Source organism: Dipteris shenzhenensis, chromosome 33 (genome assembly GCF_047967505.1).
Source record: "Dipteris shenzhenensis isolate YYH24624 ecotype China chromosome 33, Dip_SZ_1.0, whole genome shotgun sequence".
Lineage (NCBI taxonomy): Eukaryota > Viridiplantae > Streptophyta > Polypodiopsida > Gleicheniales > Dipteridaceae > Dipteris > Dipteris shenzhenensis.
In genome coordinates, this window is record NC_141628.1 from 8859177 (window position 1) to 8879040 (window position 19864).

Genomic DNA, 19864 nt, shown 5'->3' on the forward strand with positions numbered 1-19864 from the left:
GGAGTTGTATGTAGAACTCACACATAGGAGTTGCATGTAGAACTCGCATGTAGGAGTTGCATGTAGAACTCGCATATAGGAGTTGCATGTAGAACTCGCATGTAGGAGTTGCATGTAGAACTCGCATGTAGAACTCACATGTAAGAGTTGCATGTAGAATTCACATGTAGGAGTTGCATGTAGGAACCATACGTAGAACTTGCATGTAGAACATGCAAGTTGGATTTCTAAGAGGGATTATTTCTAGCCTTATGCAGGTACAAGTAGAGCTTTGCTACTACTCTACACACACATTCTATTCTACCTAAGTCCATGTTGGCACATAGACAACACCACTATCAACTTCTCCTTACATCAACCAACCTAGAGAGTCTACTCCTCCTCTGGCAAAGAGCAAGGGATATTTTCAAAGGAAAAGCATCAAAATGTTTTCCATTAGTTTCAATTTTGGCTCTAGCCTACACCAAGAGAATTTCCACATACATTCAAAACATTGGGCCTATCCCCATATCCATGACTGATTTCTTTAGAAATCCCCATATCCATGAGTGATCTCTATAGATATCCCCACTCCATCTTGTTGTAGGCCGTATCAAATTCAATCTTCATAAAGCAAATATCTTGCCCCTGCTCCTCTACGTACTCTAGGCCTTCCCAAAGTGTCAAAATTGCTGCGAGGATGTGCCTGCCTCTAATTAAACCTTTTTCCTCCTCTTTGTTCTAGTCTTTGGTTTTAAATTTAAGCCTCAAAGCTAAATCTTTAGCAAAAAACTTGTAACAAGTGTTGAGCATGGTCAATGGCCTCGAATTCTTAATCAGTTCTTATTGTCCTCCCTTAGGAATGATCTTAATAGTCCCCTCTTGGATCCAAAATGCCCCTCTCTAAAGACTTATTCTGGAGATAAAAGATAATGCCCTACGAAGTCCCAAAAGGTTTGGTAAAATTCCATAGGTAAGCCATGTTCTCCAAAATTTTGCACCTAGCCATGCTATCCATGGCATCTTTTAGCTCTTATAAGGTGAACTCTCTTTCCAAGTACAAAGAATTGAATGAAGAAACTACTTTGGATCTCGAATCACTACACCTATCTCTCTAGATATGATCTTTTCTATTGTTAACATCTCTAGTTCTCCTAAAATGTGTTGGAAGTGGGAAGCCACCCTTGAAGATTGATCTTGTCATCCATAATGATAGTATCCTCAATAATCAGCTTGCTCAAATTTTCATGTGCACGTTTTTTCTTGCAGATTCTGAGCAGATCCTCATTGGCCCTCCCAACAATCCAAGGATTACTAAAAAGCGAGCGAGCCAAAAAAAAATGAGCGATAGGAAAAAAAAGATTTCTAAACCCCTATTTGAGCAGCAAAAAAATATAAATTATTCAAAATTCCATATGTTTCCTCAATGCTAGAAGGATAAATATGCATATAACTTCAAAGCCACTAACACTAATTTCACATCCCAGTTGGTATGTTTCATTGCCAAGTCATCATTAGTAGCAAAGACAAACCCTATTGAAATCAAGTTCTTTCCACCATGGTAATCGAGATCATCAATGCAACCTTCCACACAAGTGGGGCATTTCCAAGGAATCCTTAAATGGATTAGTCTACATTCCATGCATATGTAAATGCTTGGATTTTTAACTCTATTCACTCTTGTAACAAAGCCCATGCTTCTTTGTTATTGCAAAATATCCCTCCCCAATCCTTCACTCTTACATCCTACTAATCCAACCAGTGCAACAAATTGACCCGCAAATTCATATTTTGGTGCATGAAATGTTACTAGATTGTGCAAAATGACACGATAATCATCTAAATCATGTCTTGCCATTTGATTTGATATATGACATGATCCCATTTGGACTTGTAAATCAAAAGATATAGGGATGTGAAAATGCCACCTTTTGGGAGCCCGCTCCCTGTTTTGGCCCAAAAGATGACATTTTCACATCCCTATATCTTTGTAACCTATCAAAATTTGGTTGTTTTGGCCCAAAAGATGAGTTTTTGGCATCCCTACATCTTTTTATTTTCAAATAAAAATAGCATAATGTTACATATCAAATCAAATGGCAAGGCATGATTTAGATGAATCTCATGCCTTTTTGCACCATCTAAAAAAATTGTGTGCATTAGAATATGAATTTTATAAATTTTGGTTGATTTGTTGCACCAAATTTAAAGAAATGTTCCCCATAATAGGGAGGGAGATGACACTATCTATTTTGGTAGGGAAAAAAAAGCCAAATTTTAACATCCAATACCTTTTGTAATTGCACTCGGGGGGTCACTCTTCATAAACCCCTTTTGAGTACTTTCTACTTCAAGAAATTATTTTATGGGACACTTAGATTCTTTCTTTTCTTGCTTGATTTTCCTATTGCTTCAACAAATTCTTGCTTGCTTTTCCTCGCTCGCTCGCTTTTTCCCACTCGCTCGCTTTTTTCAGCTTGCTCTATCCACTACCTTCCACCAATCCCTCACGTAAATTTGCGAATGTTGAATTTTGATTATCTTTTCTCTTCTTAGTTCTTCTCTGCATTCTTTGAGTAAAATCAAACCTTGTTCTATGGAATCTCCTCCAATTCCTTCAGGTGCTTTTCTAGGCCTTTTCTCCTCTATTTTCATGCCCTTGCCACTCTCTTGCGAATGGCTTTTAGAAAAACCTTTATTCTTTCTATCGCTTGGATCCACCTACCTGTTGCACTCATGGTTCCTCCAAATGCAGCAAACCATATCCTCTTTAATTTAACCTGCACATAAGGAAGCTAAAAAAAGAAGGTATTTGCTTTGAACCACGATTTACCTTTCCTACCCTCTCCTCCATCGATGGTCATCATGACTAGCTTATGATCTGAAAATGGTAGAGTTCTAAGAAAGAGCCTTACCGTTACATAGTGAAAATCCATTTAACAATCCTTTTGATACATAAAATATGTCAATCCTAACCTATGATGATTTAACCTATTTGATTGTTAGTCCACGTGAAAGAAGTGTCCTTCAAAACATCCAACAATTCATCTATCTCTTATGCCTCTTGCCATGCAACGGCCTCCCTTCCTCTTATTACACTACCCAAACCTTTCTACCTATCACTATTTGACTCCACAATATTTAAGTCTCCCATAACAATGGAATGGGAGAGAAAGGGGAAAATATCCCACAGAAGAAATCTCTCCCTAGCAGAGTTAGGAGCCTAGATGGCGAAGATCTCACAAGAGAGTTTTCATTCCCAAAGTAAACTACGATTCCATAGGTCCCCAAATTGGTTAACATCTTGGTGCACAAATCTTCGAGATTCGCCCACACCCCAAGGGCTACCCTTATCGTGATTAGACGACCCATTTTATTTTGTTATCTATCTTATTTAACTACCATTTGAGCTTATTTAAATTGGGAGAGAAGGATGTAGGGGCTAAAGTATGATCTAGTGCAGCCATTTTTTGTTAGATTTAGAGAATATATTGCATAGCATGGGCAAGTTGCTCTAAGTTCCATAATTCATGTGTTGCAATGGATCTTAGCAAACTTGGTGTATAACCTAATCTAAGCCCAAAACATCACAATTTGTGTCCTTATTAAAATCGTAAAAAATAATTGAAAATGTTGTTTTCTATATGATGCATGTATCTTAGACTATATAAGATATTAAATTGGGTCAAAAACTCCAAAATTTTATTCATCAGATATGCAAGCATGTGTTTATTGAAAAGTGTTATACTTGAGCTTATAATCACCTCGGGGGTTCACCTCATAGAATGTTGGTGTAACACATGCGCTTGATAGGAGGGGTATTTTAATTCAACTTCAAGAAAAACAGTTAACAAAATTACAATATATAGGAGAGGTTTTTTAATTTACCCATAGAAAAAATCCATTAGAGGATTCTCCCAATACATGAGACAAGGGAGAGAGGGCCTTTGCTCTAGCGATGGCAGAGGAGATAGGGTTGCCACCACATCTACAGCCAAACTTGACAAGACTCTTATAACATTTGAAGTTCTCTTGCTTGACAAGACTGATGTTGACATGCAACAATCCAATACATCCGTTGACATCAGAAATCATGCATAAGAACAAGTGCTAGAAGGGATTGACATCGAAATGCCAGGATGGGAAGAAGAGGATAGAAATGTGCCAAGTCATTTTGTCTCCTTCCCCGGCTTCACTTTGCATTTCATAGAGAAAGAGAACAAAGAAGATGAAGCTATCGGACATTTTTTGGCAGAGCTAAATGATTCAACAAAGACAAGTTAAAGAGCTACAGAAGGGTACGACAATGGCTATAGCAATAGGCAGGAGCAAAAAATTAGCATAGAACTCAAACAACTTTTACCTTCAAAGACTACATTAGTTCTACAACAGGGGTGCAGTCGACCTCATCAACTGGGATAGGAAAAAGTACCATGCATGAGTTGCTGAATAATTCCTCCTATGCACTGGCCATCCAAGGAGGGCTGAGGAGCTTTCTTAAAGCTCTTAAAGTGCCGAAGCAAAACTCTTGGGAGATCCTTGATACCTGAGCAAGAAAAATCTTTAGGCCCTCTCCCAAAGTAGGTATGCGTGGTAATATTTAGAACCAGGCACCTCTGCCACCATATGCGAAGAGTCTATTCAAGCAAATGGGTAACCTCAACATTGTAATGTACCTTGCATCAAAGTTCATAATGGGGAGCTCAATCAGACGACCAAATGGTTCTCTGTTTGCACAATGGTAGGTTACGTACATGGCCCCCACCCACTAGTGGTTTTTCTTGAGGGATCAGCTCGTAACATGTGGACTAGAAAAAGCTTTGTTGTAACCAACATTCATTTCTTGAGGGATGGTGGTTTCATGGTTTTCCTCTTTGAGAAATCGGAAATGGACTTAGTTGTCATCACACTTGGACCATTAAAAACAATCCTCTATCAATGCAAATGTGGGATCCGTCCTTTTCATTGGATAATTTAGGTGGAACTTCCTAATTTGCCTCTATCCCTCTTCTTGTAGATTGAAACTCTTTACATGCCTCTAGGACAGTTCCTAGGATTGAAGCGGATAAATTTATCAATTAGTGGGTAAATCCTCAAGCTTGCATCCTTATGGACCTAGCATCCAACCCCTAAGTGCAATCCGTGTGGTAGATGGATGCAGATGCATATTGATACAAAACTACAGTTTGGGAGGTCATTTTATTAATAATTTCCCATTTAGATTAGGACGCAAGGGCTTGAAACAAAAGAAGGAAGAGGAAACCCTGAAGGGTGGTGTAGGAAGAGAGCAAGAAAGTTTCAAAAGTAAGGGAAGTTCAAGATAAGGGAACAAAAAAAAAGAGTGAAAAGGATAAGGCTATAGACATGAACAATCTTTTTGAGGTGTTAAGGGAAGAAAGCCTGGATTCGGAGGATCAAAATGAACTTGAGGATTTCATTACCAATACTCAGAATTTCGAAGAGCAACTACACAAGGCTGATGGTTGAATTGGAGAGTCCACCCGTTACAGTAGTCAAGGGGAAAAAGACCATGCAGGCAGAAAGGAAAGAAGTGCAGCTTAAGAGTGGTAACACTAAGGTGAACCAGGAGGGATCAAATGTAGTTGAGGCTAGGAAAAAGAGAACTTCAAGAATGTCTAGAGGTGTTATGTTGTCTCCATAGCAAAACACAATGATTTTTAAGAAAAAGAAAAAGAAAATTAGGTTCCATTCAGTGAAAAAGTCAAGATAAATTTACCTTTCATAGCATTAATATTCAAGGCCTAATGAATGAATTCAAACCAGCTCTGCTAAGAAGATGGTTGAAGGGGTTGGAGATAAATCCTGACTTGTGATGTTACAAAAGATTAAGGGGCCTCTCCCATTTCACCCCTCTTCACTAGTTAATAAGGATTCATTTATTTTTATTTGAAGGATTACTAGTGTATTTAATAAACAATAAAATTAATGACATCATATATTCTTTTGGCATTTATAACAAGGGTATAATGGTCTTATTATCCTGCTTTGTTTTAGGGAACGTCTAAATGGTTATAGGATGTCACCATTTTGTACTCATAGGAAACTAGGGGGATATACTCACTGGGGAATATATATCTAATCCACCGGATTTTTGTGATTGAAAATAACCTGTAGTTTTGCATCTTGTTTTTGAAATTTTGTCTCATGTGGGGAGGGGGGTATAGTGAGAGGAAAAAGCATATACATTTGCAAAAGGGCGCATCTAAACAAAAAACCTCTCCTTGTATAGCCATGATCTTTATCATTGGGAATAACGTAGTGCTTAAAGCAAAGCATTCACATTACATATAAAAATATGTAAAGCTTAAAGGAAACCATACAAATTACATTCTCATGTGTCGTTTTTTTTTCCTATTTCATTTGAGCTCATCCACCTCGTCTTTTTTTATCCCTCTTAGCTTACATCGATGGCCACCCCTGTTCCTCTCCTTACCATCTTGCTTCTCCTCCAAACAATTCATTCTTCCCCCTCCCCTAGCCTTTGCTCTTTCCTTCCCACCCCCTCCCTAGGCTTGAGATTTGGCCAACAAATAATTTCGATCTCTTACATTTTAAGTAGCTTGTATTTTTGCCATTTTGACCATCTTAACAAAGGAATCTTAAATAATGTTCTAATATATATAATTTTTTGATCTGGCCTATTTTTAGAAGCCACCGTTACAACCCACAAGGATGCTTAAGCCAAGAAATAATGTCAACAAATGAGAATGAAATTTGTCATTTTTGTCGAGACATGATAGAGGTACTTTATGGCTATTATGAGGGGGCTTAAAATTATTTTTTTTCTCAGGAAAGGGGAATTCCCCACCTTTACTTTTCCCATTTTTTCCCACAAAACCCTTGAGCTTTTGAGGTCAATGGTTTTGTGTGAAAAAAGACTTTGAGGTAGAAAATGATATAAAATCCACATTTTCACCAAACATTATGATATTTACAATGGGGAATATTTTTTCCCATAAGAATCCAAAATCATTAGGTCTTTAGGGATTTATGTAATGGAGTTAGAAAGAGGGGAATAAGTACTTTCCTTATGATGTGCCAAATGCACCAAGGAAAATCAAGGAAAATTTCAGGGAACCTTGTGCTATTTCCTATACCCTTCGGAGTCCTTTATGTGACACCTCTTCAGAGCCTTGTCATTGATGGCATCCTCTCTCCTTTTTGAAAAAGTCGGGGAACCTTGTGCTATTTCCTATACCCTTGGGAGTCCTTTATGTGACACCTCTTTAGAGCCTTGTCATTGATGTCATCCTCTCTCCTTTTTCCTTTGGCATTATGTCGTACACAAGGGGAAAAACTTGCAATTATGCGCTTCCAAGTCAAAAACATCCCCACAAGCCCTCACATTGATGTGGTCTTAAATTCATTTTTGTTTGACATTGTCATACACAAGGGAAACATGAAAAAACTTCTAATTATGTGCATCCTAGGGGAAACAAGGGAAAAAATTAGGGCAAATATTAGCCTAATGATGAATTAAAGGCTTCTCCAAGTTTGCTGGGCTAATATTTAGAGCTTTAAGTTTTATTAATTCACCCAAAAAATTTACAACATGCCTCAAGTTCTACTCGAAACGTGTTTAAGTATACAATTTGCACACATTGAAGCCTTAAAAGTGGTAGCATGGCCTAATATTTACATAACTCTACACTAGGGCAAGATTACCTAATGACCTACACTTCGATAAGTATGTTTTCCTCATTTTGTTTACACTGAGGGAAAAGCATCCCAACAAACCATTCCTTTTTCCCCTCTATTTTGCGAGCATGACAAAAGGTAGTTTTACCAAGTTTTCTAAAGGTGCTGTGTGGAAATTTCTAGTGTTCACTAAAAAACACTTTTGGTACCAATACAAAAACCTTCAACTTCAAGTTTTACAAGTGCTTTTGCAGGTTTTTCCACTAAAATACAAGAGCGCAGTGGGCACTGCCTTCTAGTATAGTGGTAAAGCAAGCATTTTTTGCTGCAAAAGAGAAAGCAAACGAATTTTCAAAGGGATGATCTCCATAAATGACAATTTGAAAGACACTACTTAATTAATTGATCAAAACAACACTTGGAAATTCACAAAATAGTTTAAATCCCTCACTATAACACTCGTCCTAAGGAGGCAGTGCTAATAATAAATTAAATGCACCTTGAAACTTGGGAGAGAAGGTTTTTACCATGTGATATTCACGTGAGATCAAACCTAGGTTTTTGGCTTGCCCTATGAGGGTAGGCTTTAGTAGAGCCTTCCCAAAGGGAAAATATCTTTGTCTTTCAAGTTTCACTTGCTATTTTCATCCCTTAAATTTCTCCATCTTTTTCTCTACTTTCTCTCTGTCGCTCTTCCCCCCCCCCCCCACCCCTTTCTCTCTCTCTCTCTCTCTCTCTCTCTCACACACACACACACACACACAAAGAGAGCTTTCTGCTCTCTTATCTATGCTGTGCATACAATTCATCCTTCTTTTGGATCTTTTGATGATCTATATTATTCACCATGTTAGATTGAGAATGGGAATCTAAATGAAAAGGAGGATAAGGGGAGTGGAAAGGGGGAGAGGGATGGGGATGGAAAACGTGCGAGAAAAGGGGAAGAGTGGTGAACAAGAAAAGGGGGGGGGAAGGGGGGAGAAAAGACGTAGAAAAAACTGGCCAACCCAAAACAAATAAAACAAAAGGACTTGTGCAGAATAATCGTCTCATCATCGCCTTCTTCAACACCATCGTCTCGTCGTCGTCGACTTCTTCCTCATATCAATTTTCTTCTTCATCACCATCGTCTCATCGTCGTCGTCTGCTGCAGTAGCTGCTGCAGCATCGCCATTGCTGCTCACCAGCTCCTTCTCCTTCTCTATACCTCCATAGCTCCTTCTTCCATCTCTATCGCTCCTCCCCCTTCGCTCCCTTCTCATCCCTCCCTCCGTCCCCTCCACGTCTGCCTCCTTCATCACCCTCGCCTGCTTCAGAGCTCCACCTCCATTCTCCACCTCCATTCCTTCAACCCTCCCTTCCTGCCGCTTTTGGAATTCTTCCATCTCCTCTACTACCCTTCGCCCATTATTAGTCTTCCTTTCTACTCATCCACCCATTCCTTTCCCACTACCTTCGCCGCTGCACTCGCCCTCTCCCTTTCGTTGCTCCCCTCGCAAGGTAAACGCATGCATCGTAACTGCCGACCGGTTGCACACAGTGGCAATTGGGTGTCTTGCTGCCCGGCCGCTCGAATTTTCCGCGGGTTTGATGCGTGACACGTGCATTCCCACATAGTATCTTGGTTTTGTACAGGAACCGTCTTGTAACTGCTTTAGTTTCCCAGGGCCCTAATTTTGATGGAAAGAGCTGCGACAGCTGCTGGGAATTTTATTCGCTTTGCCTCGACTTCGTCGTAGTCTTGAATGTGTCGTAGTGCGCTCTGGTCTTCTGATAATCTACTTAACAAAGATCTACGTGGTTGGTATTAGGCGACACTTCTTACAAACCCGGCCTTCTTTGTTCGACTCCGGGGAATTGTCTTCGCGCCCTGCTGAGCTAATCGACAATTCGAGAGGCGGCGGTGCAGTGTTCCTGCGTCTAGTTATCCGCTGCCATTTGGTTTCAAGTAAGAATTAAGTATCCGTTTATTCATAATGACTCTGTGATGACCACGTATGCATAGTAATTACCACGTATGAGAAAGGATCTTCAGTAAGAACAAAATTACTATGCATAGATATTACCACGTCTGTGATGTACTTACTCAAAATCCTTTCTCATAATCAATTGTTTAGAAATGTAGAGTACATATTTTCTGTCGGGAAAATAGTATTACGTGTTCACCTTTCTGAATATAATTTTGTGTGCTCGGCAGTAATATCGATGAAGGCAGCTCGGCATTTGCTAAGAGCGTGGGAAAAGGCTTATAGTAATCAAGCCCACAAAAAACTTTGTAGGAGAGTTTTTCATGAATTGGCATTGTGTGCAACAAGCCTTTGATTAAAAGTAAGGCTGCTCATTAGCCATCAGCATATCGACTGGAAGACTAAACCAATACCATAACTGTCACATAGTCTTCCTTACCTGTCTCAGAATGTTTGAAAAATATAAATTCTCAATAGTCCGTGCTTCCTTTTCCCAGTATTATGTCCTGGATACGTGCATACATGCATCTGTGCTTTTTGTGCCCTGTATTTTAAAGAGTTGCTTACCCTTCTAGCTTTGTTTGTGAGGCTTTCATAGTTTCATTTCTCTTGCCCCACTTGAAATCAGAATCTATGTTTGAGTGCCATCTGCTAGCATCTATGGTTGTTTTTGGAGGCATACCATGCCTATGCGCTCAAGTGACAGTCTGCCATAAGCAAAGCATGAGTCCCCATCTTGGAAATCATTTCTTAGATAGTATGGGCAGCCAGCTTATGGGAGTTTATCTTCTTCTTGTCATGCAGTCCAATTACTATCTCTCAGTGCCATCATTTGCAGACGCTGATAGGCCAGCTTAATTTACAAGAATCCCGTGAAGCTTCAAGAGTTTAAGAGCAAAAGGATTGGTTAACGTTAACCGTTAGTAATGTTTTTAGAAATCTGTATGGATGCTTCCAACGAGAGGTACGGTTTTCAATTGAACTATATTTCAGGATTGGAAGGTTCATACCCCGGTTCATACACCTCCATCCCAATATACATGACATGAGCCTGGTCTTTTGATGTCAATTTGCAAGTGCATGATCTTTATTTGGTGCATATCTACCTGGCTCTGTGTGTTTAGAAATAGACGCTGTCCATCTCTTTGTGTGAGGAGGTTATCACACCACACCATCCAAACAAAATGGATACTGCGTGTGCATTGTGTGTGTGTGTGTGTGTGTGTGTGTGTGAGAGAGAGAGAGAGAGAGAGAGAGGGAGAGAGTCTAAATACATGTAACTTGGATTACTGTGATACAGTGCCACAAGGTTGGACTGCCTATTGTCGGCTCACAAATTGCACAGATTCTACGTGGTGCCGGGAAATTCTACTTCAAAAGAACTTAAAGGAGGACACGATTTTGACGCCATGGGAACATGCACAGATGGTTGTTCCATGCTTCCAATATGCTGTGGTTTCGACAGTTCATCTCATTTTTTTGTTCTCAATAATTGTAGCGAGCTTTTGGAAGAAAGCCAAGAATCGCAAGGGCGCTACAGCTGAGTTGGTGGCCACTTCTATAAATAAACAGAACGTTTGTGTGAAAGCTTTGTACAAGGCAACTCTTGGTGCTGTAATTTTTCTTAGTGCGGCATATTTTGTTGTCGCAATATGGGGGGTGACGTATGTATGGGACAAAGAATGGTACAGGTTTGCTCTGGTGGAGTCAGCAGGGATGGTCCAAATGATTGCCTGGCTTGCAATGACTGCTGCGATAGTGAGTGCAAAAGGAGAAAGAAGGGAGAAGTTTCCCGGTCTCTTGCGTACCTGGTGGATTTTTTCTTTCTTTCTGGCCATTTTGACTTTCTCTTCAAGAGTTATCCTGTGGAAGAGATATGTGAGAACTCATATTGATACTTGGGTGGATGTGTTGGCACTACCGATATGCATGTTTCTTTGCGTTGTTGCCATCTATGGAAGAACAGGTCTCAGCATGTCTGTGCTAGATGGCCTGCAGGAGCCTCTTTTGCATGGTATCTCAGACAAGCCAGCTATCCAAGATAAGACAACTCCTTATGCAATAGCAGGTCTGTTTAGCCTGATTTTTTTTTCCTGGATGAATTCTTTAGTGGCATTTGGCCATAGGAAACCCCTTGAACTTGACGACATACCTCAGCTCGCACAGAGTGATCGTGCATACTCAACATTTGGAATTTTGAAAGCTACTTGGGACAAGTTGAAATCAAAGAGCCTAATCAATTGCCTTTTACTATCCTGGTGGAAAGGAGTAGCTGTAAATGCCTGTTTTGCAGGGTCATATGTTTGTGCTTCGTATGTTGGCCCATATTTGATTGATGATTTTGTGGAATATTTGGGTGGAAGGAGACGGTTTGTCAATGAAGGATATATTTTGACCGGTGTCTTTTTTGGGGCAAAGGTTGTTGAAAATTTGACACAACGGCAATGGTTTTTTGGTGCACAGCAATTGGGATTGCGTGTAACAGCAGCACTGACTGCGCTGATCTACCGGAAGGGATTGGCTTTGTCAAACCAATCACGCAAAATTCATACGAGTGGGGAAATAATTAATTATGTAAGTATTGATGTCAAGCGCATAGGTGAGTTTTCATGGTACCTGCATGAAGTGTGGCTACTGCCTATACAGATTTCTTTAGCTCTGCTGATTCTTTACAAGAACCTGGGCATGGCAGCCCTTGCTACGTTGGGAGCCACTGCACTTAGTATGCTTGCAAACCTTCCACTGTCTACAGTTCAGGATAATCTTCAGAATGAAATCATGACAGCAAAGGATGCTCGGATGAAAGCCACAACAGAAGTTTTGAGGAGCATGAGAATACTCAAATTACAGGCATGGGAGTTGAAATATCTGAAGAAGCTGGAGGATTTAAGGAAAGTGGAATGTGGGTGGCTTCGTAAAGCTCTCTACGCACAATCAGCTATAGTGGCATTTTACTGGTGTACACCAGCACTGGTTGCTGTTATTACCTTCGGCACTTGTGTGTTGATAGGCATACCCCTCACAGCAGGGAGGGTTCTATCTGCACTGGCCACTTTCAGAATTCTGCAGGAGCCAATATACAGCCTTCCAGATCTTATTTCAATGCTGGCTCAAACAAAGGTTTCAATTAGTAGAATTCAGAGCTTCCTTCAAGAGAAAGAGTTAGATGTGGATGCCATTGATCATGTGCAAACAACTGAAGGAGAAATGGCAATTGAAATTCAAAATGCACTCTTCAGCTGGGATTCCTGTCATGAGAAACCCAACCTAACCGTGCTGGACTTGCAGATAAAGAGAGGATCAAGGGTGGCAGTGTGTGGCCTAGTTGGATCTGGAAAATCGAGCTTATTGTCTTGTATTCTTGGTGAACTACCAAAGCTTTCGGGCTCTATCAAACTTTCTGGAAGTAGAGCATATGTTTCTCAGACGGCATGGATTCAGAGTGGAAAGCTTCAAGATAACATTTTGTTTGGAAACCCTATGGATAGACAAAAGTATGACCGTGTGCTGAATGCCTGTTCGCTAACAAAAGACCTTGAAGTTTTTGCACATGGTGACCAAACAGAAATTGGTGAGCGGGGTATCAACTTGAGTGGTGGGCAAAAGCAAAGAATACAGTTGGCTCGGGCCATCTATCAAGATGCTGACATTTACCTTCTTGATGATCCTTTCAGTGCCGTAGATGCTCATACAGGGTCACATCTCTTTAAGGTAAGTACACCTGAAGACTTTACAAGCATATTCATAAACTTCGTAAATAGGATAATGATTAAAAGAAGCATGCCAAATTATGTGTATAACCTTCTCTTTTATAATGGAAAGAGTACTAATTACTGGATAAAATCTGAAAGCCTGCAAGCAATGTTGAAAGCTCCATCGAATTGTCTTACTCTGGTATCAACCTTAATTAGAAAACGTGTTCTTGAAAGAAACTATGGGACTGAACTGAGATCATCCTGTATGTATCATATTTTTTATGCTATATGTAAAGCAACCTTAACAAGACCGATTTGCTATGTAGGAATGTATATTGGAAATGCTTGGTGGCAAGACTGTGCTGTATGTGACACATCAAGTGGAGTTCTTGCCTGCAGCTGACCTTATTTTGGTAATTTCTTTAAACAATCCTTACTACATTCAAATGATCTATATCTAATGGATTTTGACATTTCGATGAAGCTTACATACGTACACAATCCTTACTGTCGTCCAGGGATTCAAGTGATCTATATCTATGGATTTTGATATTTCGTTGGAGGCTTACAATATGTACACTCTTACAAATCATCCTAATTTATGGGTGAAACAACTCTGATACTATTATAAAGGGGCCATTGTTTAAGTTGGCTGGCCACGACGTTTTAGCCTATTTCATAAACATGACTGCTGACGATTGAAAGTAACATTTGACCTTTAAATTGTCCAGGTACTTGATGATGGAAAGATTGTCCAATCTGGAAAGTTTGATGATCTTCTGCATTCTGGAACTACATTTAGCAGATTGGTAGGGGCTCACAACAAAGCTCTAGAATCCATGGATGTGACACAGAGCTTTTCACGAGGCAATATGGAAAAACTTCAGGGAGAGGCGCATGTTGACATGCAGGTTAACAATGGGAAGGAGGAAAAGGATGACAAAAACACAGATCCAAAGCCATTGAGACAGATTGTACAGGAAGAAGAGAAAGAAACCGGTCAAGTCAGTATGGCAGTTTACTGGTCTTTGGTCACTGCAGTATATGGAGGTGCATTGGTTCCTTTTATGCTACTGGCACAGGTTATGTTTCAATCATTCCAGATTTCCAGTAATTACTGGATGGCATGGGCGACACCCCTAACAAGTGGAGAACATCCAAGGGTTAAGAACACCATTCTCCTTCTTGTCTTCACTGGGCTAGCAGCTGGGAGTGCACTTAGTATCTTTGCTAGGACCATCCTAGTTTCAACTGTTGCCCTTAAGACGGCTCAGAAGTTCTTCATGAGCATGTTACAATGCATCTTTCATGCTCCTATGTCCTTCTTTGACTCCACACCAACTGGCCGCATTCTGAATCGAGTAAGATGCTTTCCCTGCAATAGACTGTAGCTTCATACATTGTGATATGTGCTTTGAAAGGAAATTATCTTTTGGATTCTTTTCATGCCAGTCAGGTTGAGCTCATTCCTATATTGAGCATGAAACTTTAGCACTCTTTCCCCCAAAAAATTTATTTTCACTAAGCAAAACAGGTATGTCAACCAGCTTCTGGTTTGTGGGTTATCTTGATCCCAACTGTTTCAGGTGCTCCCTGCTCCTGCACGGTCATGTTTCGTACTACCTATACTTCACTGCCACTTAATTCTCCAATGTTCTTACATCATTTGTTGCGTGCTTCTTTCCTCCTCTTTGTGTAGTTTGTCTTTGCCCCTAGCTTCTCATGTCTGCTTCCCATATTTTGTTTCTGGCCTCCCCACCCCCAAACACCCCATGCCCCCCCCCGCGGGCCCCACAGAGGCACTGTTCATTCTCCTGTGGGCCACATTATGCTAATGATGATCATGTCTGAGTAGCTTTCTTGAATATTCCATTTTACACCACCCATCTTAAATTTTAGAAACAATTTATGAAATATGGTAGACGATAGGAAAGAAATGAATGGGTGTGACCCCTCTACAACAGCATTTAGAGTTGCTGCTCATGCTGACCTCGTCCTACGCATGATATCCTGCAACTGTTCAAGACCGTTGTGATTCTGTTTTTGCTTCCATAGTATACATGTCTGCATGCAGGTATGCTGCCAAAAATCTTGCTGACTAGTATTCAATTTTGAAAGATAAAGGTTTTTGTTTTTGGCAAATACAAATGCAAATATAGATGTCAGCTCTTTTGTTTGACTTACTTTCTGTTTCCTTTTTGCATAGGCATCGACTGACCAGAGCGTTCTTGATCTGGAGGTCTGTAATAGACTGGCAGGACTAGCATTCAATATCATCCAGCTTGCTGGCATTATTGCGGTTATGTCTCAAGCTGCGTGGCCAGTTTTTGTTATGTTCATTCCAGTGATGGCTCTTTGCTTATGGCTTCAGGTATCTACTTTTTAACTACTTTATTTTCACATGGACGAAGATGAATTCACAAAGTATCCAAAAGCCATGGAAAATAAACTCCAAACTTTGAACAGTTTTGGAAATGTAATTGTGGCATTTGAATGTTAATATTGAATCAGAAATCGAACAACAGTATGCACTATGTATCCTGGAAATTTATATGCTACATCCAAAATCAAATGTTAAAATATATATGCAACGAGTAGAGACTGTGTGGAGAAGCTTTTTGAAGGGAACCTGGCCCCCACCCCAGGGCGTGAGCCTCTCTTCCGTCGCCTTCCTTGCATAGCATTGGGAAATAAATCACTGCGATCCATTTCATTACCATGAGAAACAAAGTGGGCTTAGATTAACGGGGGGTTACATAGTTTGGGTTAATGATGAAGAGTAACAGTAACATGGAATATGTAAAGATGGCAGCCATTATGCGATAATGTTAGGCAAGGAAAAATTTGCTACTTTGTTTACTACAGTTTGCATAAATTGTTTTCTATCAGCTTGTACATTGTAACATTTCTTATCATTTAAGTTTTGAGCATATACTCTTCATCGTCACAATAAATGGTGGTTTTTTCCGTTTTCAGCGGTATTACATACGCTCTGCTAGAGAGCTTGCAAGGTTAGTGGGGATTTGCAAATCACCTATTATTCACCACTTGGGGGAGACTATTTCTGGAGCTGCTACAATTAGAGGATTTGGTCAGCAGACTCGATTCATGGAAGCAAACTTACAGCTTATTGATTGTTATTCTAGACCTCTCTTTAATAACTCTGCAGCAATGGAATGGCTGTGTCTACGGTTGAACCTCCTGGCAAACTCCGTTTTTGCATTCTCGCTGGTGCTAGTTGTGAGCTTACCTGAAGCTGCTATTGATGCAAGTATGTTATAATATACTTCGATATTCCCTACAGTAGGTTTAATTACGTGAATATGTTGATACTATAGACTGCAGTCAGATATTAATTGAAGGTGTGGATACCATGGGAACACAAGCAAAGGACAGTAAATTGTGTTAATGATGTGAATTCACTGGATGGAATGGTGCACAGGTATTGCCGGACTTGCAGTGACTTATGGATTGAACTTAAGCTTGTTGCAAGATATGGTCGCATGGAATCTGTGTAATCTGGAGAACAAGATAATATCAGTAGAACGTATTCAACAGTACACTCGTATTCCTAGTGAGGCTCCTTTAGTCATGGAAAATTCTCGTGCTCCAGCAGATTGGCCGTCCGAGGGAACCATTTCCCTTGAAAATCTGCAGGTAGTATGACTAAGTTTAAGCCTTCTGTGTTTTATGCTATCGTTGCTGTACCTGTGTACCAAAACGCGCTTGATTCTCTGTATTTCCAACCTTAACTATGATGGAATTCTGAGATGATAAGTTCTAAACATTTTCTTATTAAGCATTAAGGGAAATCTTACAGATACGATACGCCCCGCACATGCCTTTGGTTCTCCGTGGAATCAGCTGCACTTTTCTTGGAGGGAAGAAGATAGGGGTCGTAGGACGAACTGGTAGTGGGAAATCCACTCTTATACAAGCACTATTTCGAATAGTGGAACCAGTTGCAGGGAAGGTGCTGATAGATGGCCTTGACATCTCCAAAATTGGGTTACATGACCTGCGTTCAAGGTTAAGCATCATCCCACAAGACCCAACTATGTTTGAAGGTACTGTCCGGAGCAACCTTGATCCACTGGAAGAACACACAGATTCAGAGGTCTGGAAGGTAAGGGACCTCATTTTGTTCTGGTTTGTGGTTCCAGTTGAGGATGTTAGGAAAAGGATTGCTAAAGGTTCCTCTTGCGCACCTTGATTGTAACTATGCCGCATGCTTTATACGTTATGCAGGCTCTTGAAAAGAGTCAGCTTGCCGACATTGTTCGAGCCAAAGAGGAGAAGCTTGATGCATTAGGTCATCTCTTTTCCTATTTCTTTTTATCTTAAGATGTGTGAAAACTGTTAGTGCAAAGGTGTGAGACCTGTGCAATTTTGTTGCTTTGACTCTTGACTGACTTATAGAATATACATGTTGAATCATTGTCATTCTTGTCAGCTTTTACCGTAAGTGTTTAACTTTGAAGTGGCTGACTCTGCCTTTATATGAAAAAAACAGTCCTCTTGTCATGTTGACAAGTTTTGGATGACTTTTCATGCAGAAGTGTAATTGAAAATTTTAAAATGGCTCTTGATCTGACTCTACTCTCTCTCTTTCGCTCAAAATGCATTGCGTATAAGAAGTCAAGAACAATGGTTTGAAAAAAGATGGAAAAAGTGTCAAGACATGAGCCAAGGGTACAAGCAGCCTCATGTTTGACAAGTTTTGGATGACTTTTCATGCAGTCAGTGAAAATGGAGAAAATTGGAGTGTTGGGCAGCGCCAGCTTGTGTGTCTCGGACGTGCTTTATTGAAATGCACAAGGATATTAGTGCTTGATGAAGCCACTGCCTCTGTAGATACGGAAACTGATAGTGTTATTCAGGATACTATAAGGGCCGAATTTGCTGATTGCACTGTCATTACGATTGCCCACCGAATTCCAACTGTGACAGACAGTGATTCAGTTTTGGTTTTGAATGATGGTATGATCTGCACTAGGTTCTTTATTCACTTGCTTAGTTCTAGCACAAGGGTAGAACCATGAAGTGCCTGTAGTTACTCAGTGTACATATCCTTTAATTTGCAGGAAGAGTTGCAGAATACAATTCACCCACAAGGCTTCTGGAGGATAGATCTTCTTTTTTCGCAAAGCTTGTATCAGAGTATACCACAAGATCGAGCAGTGTCTCTAATCTTACAGAAATGGATTAGTGGAGTTAGGCCCAACAAACGCTCCAAGAGTACCTGCCAATGCTCCATCTGGAGAGAGATCTATGCAAAAAGTTAATATTTACACACTCCTGCCATGCCATAAGGATGTGGGTAAGTTTATCAGAGATTGTTCATGCAATGATATTTTCCACAGTTATTTCCTTTTTCGTGAATACCTTTTCATACAGGTTCTCTATGTGGCCCCCTTCATATCTGCATGTGTGCACAGGTGTTCAACATCTTGCTCTATCATTGGGAACATGGTCAGCTCAAAGATTTGCATGGTGAATCCTCACCCTCCCTCCCATCCTCCTGGCTGTTGAAATTCAAGAGTAACCAGTGCTGGTTCAGGAAACTACAGCAAGAATTTCCCTACTTGTATCGCCTCTCCAATCATTTGCTTCTGTGGCAACTTCTTTGCACATAGATTCTCTTACTGTGCACATTTTATATCTTTAGACAACTCAAAATGACCACAATATAGACGAAAAGATCCTCTACGAAATGGAATACTTACAAATTTATGTCTGTATCCAGTTTTGATGTATAACTTGCTTGTTTAACCCTGCAAGTGACTCCAATTTAAGCACTGGTTTTCTTCTGTTGCAACACTTGATTATTAGGTGATCTGAACTTTGTATTTTTGTATTTCTAGTTAAATTCCTAGAGCTTTAATTTTTCTAGTCAGTTAGAGCTTCTGTTCCATGGCAAATCATGCTCTCAGGAATTATCCCTGGTAGGATTGTGATTTGCTCTGTAAGAGCATAGTTTAGTAAATGCAGATGTTGCTTTACAAATCCTCCATGTCATTCCCTCCTGTACTTAAAGGATCTAGGTGTGAAATTCTTTGAGTCTACAATGGCATGGCTTTCAATGCATGCTTCTTTCAACACGTCGTGTGACAAAAATTAGCATTTAACTAACTGTGGGTGGGGCAATGGTCAGTCCACCTTTTCATAAGGCATAAGTTTAATTAGCATTTAACTAACTGTGTGGTCAGTCCACCTTTTCATAAGGCATAAGTTTAAAATCAGAAATGGCCATTCATAACAACATTTTTTAAATCTCAATTCTAGGAGGTACATGCAATCATTTTTTAAGGGTCATTGTGTCCACTACCTTTTATTTGGAGTCTTGTCATTTTAGTTGGGGATTATCTTGTCCATTTGCAAAAAGAGGTTTCCTGAGATCTAAGTTACTTGTGTGCAATAGGGTGCCTCTAACTAATTTCTTGTAAAAGATATACAATATGGCAATGTTAAGTTTCTAGTGTAATGAGGATGTTCGCCAACTTAAATTTATACAAAATAAGGAGGGGGAGGGGGGTGGGGATTAGTATAATTAATGCATGTAAC

At 40.1% G+C, this 19864-nt stretch overlaps 1 protein-coding gene across 3 annotated transcripts; it reads left to right on the top strand.

Moving 5' to 3' along the window:
- Positions 1-8873: 8873 nt before the first annotated feature.
- Positions 8874-19322, top strand: LOC147879634 (putative ABC transporter C family member 15). 3 transcript variants are annotated; one of them, XM_087371450.1, is made up of 14 exons: positions 8874-9138; positions 9450-9586; positions 10906-12507; positions 12616-13316; positions 13627-13713; positions 14032-14661; positions 15507-15671; positions 16277-16571; positions 16743-16957; positions 17121-17426; positions 17549-17612; positions 18041-18280; positions 18385-18620; positions 18739-19322. In XM_087371450.1, coding segments are annotated over exons 2-13 (4431 nt in total). In that variant the 5' UTR covers positions 8874-9138; positions 9450-9585; the 3' UTR covers positions 18510-18620; positions 18739-19322. The 3 variants fall into 3 exon arrangements, with proteins under 3 accessions (XP_087227576.1, XP_087227574.1, XP_087227575.1); XM_087371448.1 differs by having other exon boundaries at positions 10906-13316; positions 18739-19320; XM_087371449.1 differs by lacking the exons at positions 8874-9138; positions 9450-9586 and adding an exon at positions 9868-9966 and having other exon boundaries at positions 10906-13316; positions 18739-19320.
- The last annotated feature ends 542 nt before the right edge of the window (positions 19323-19864 follow it).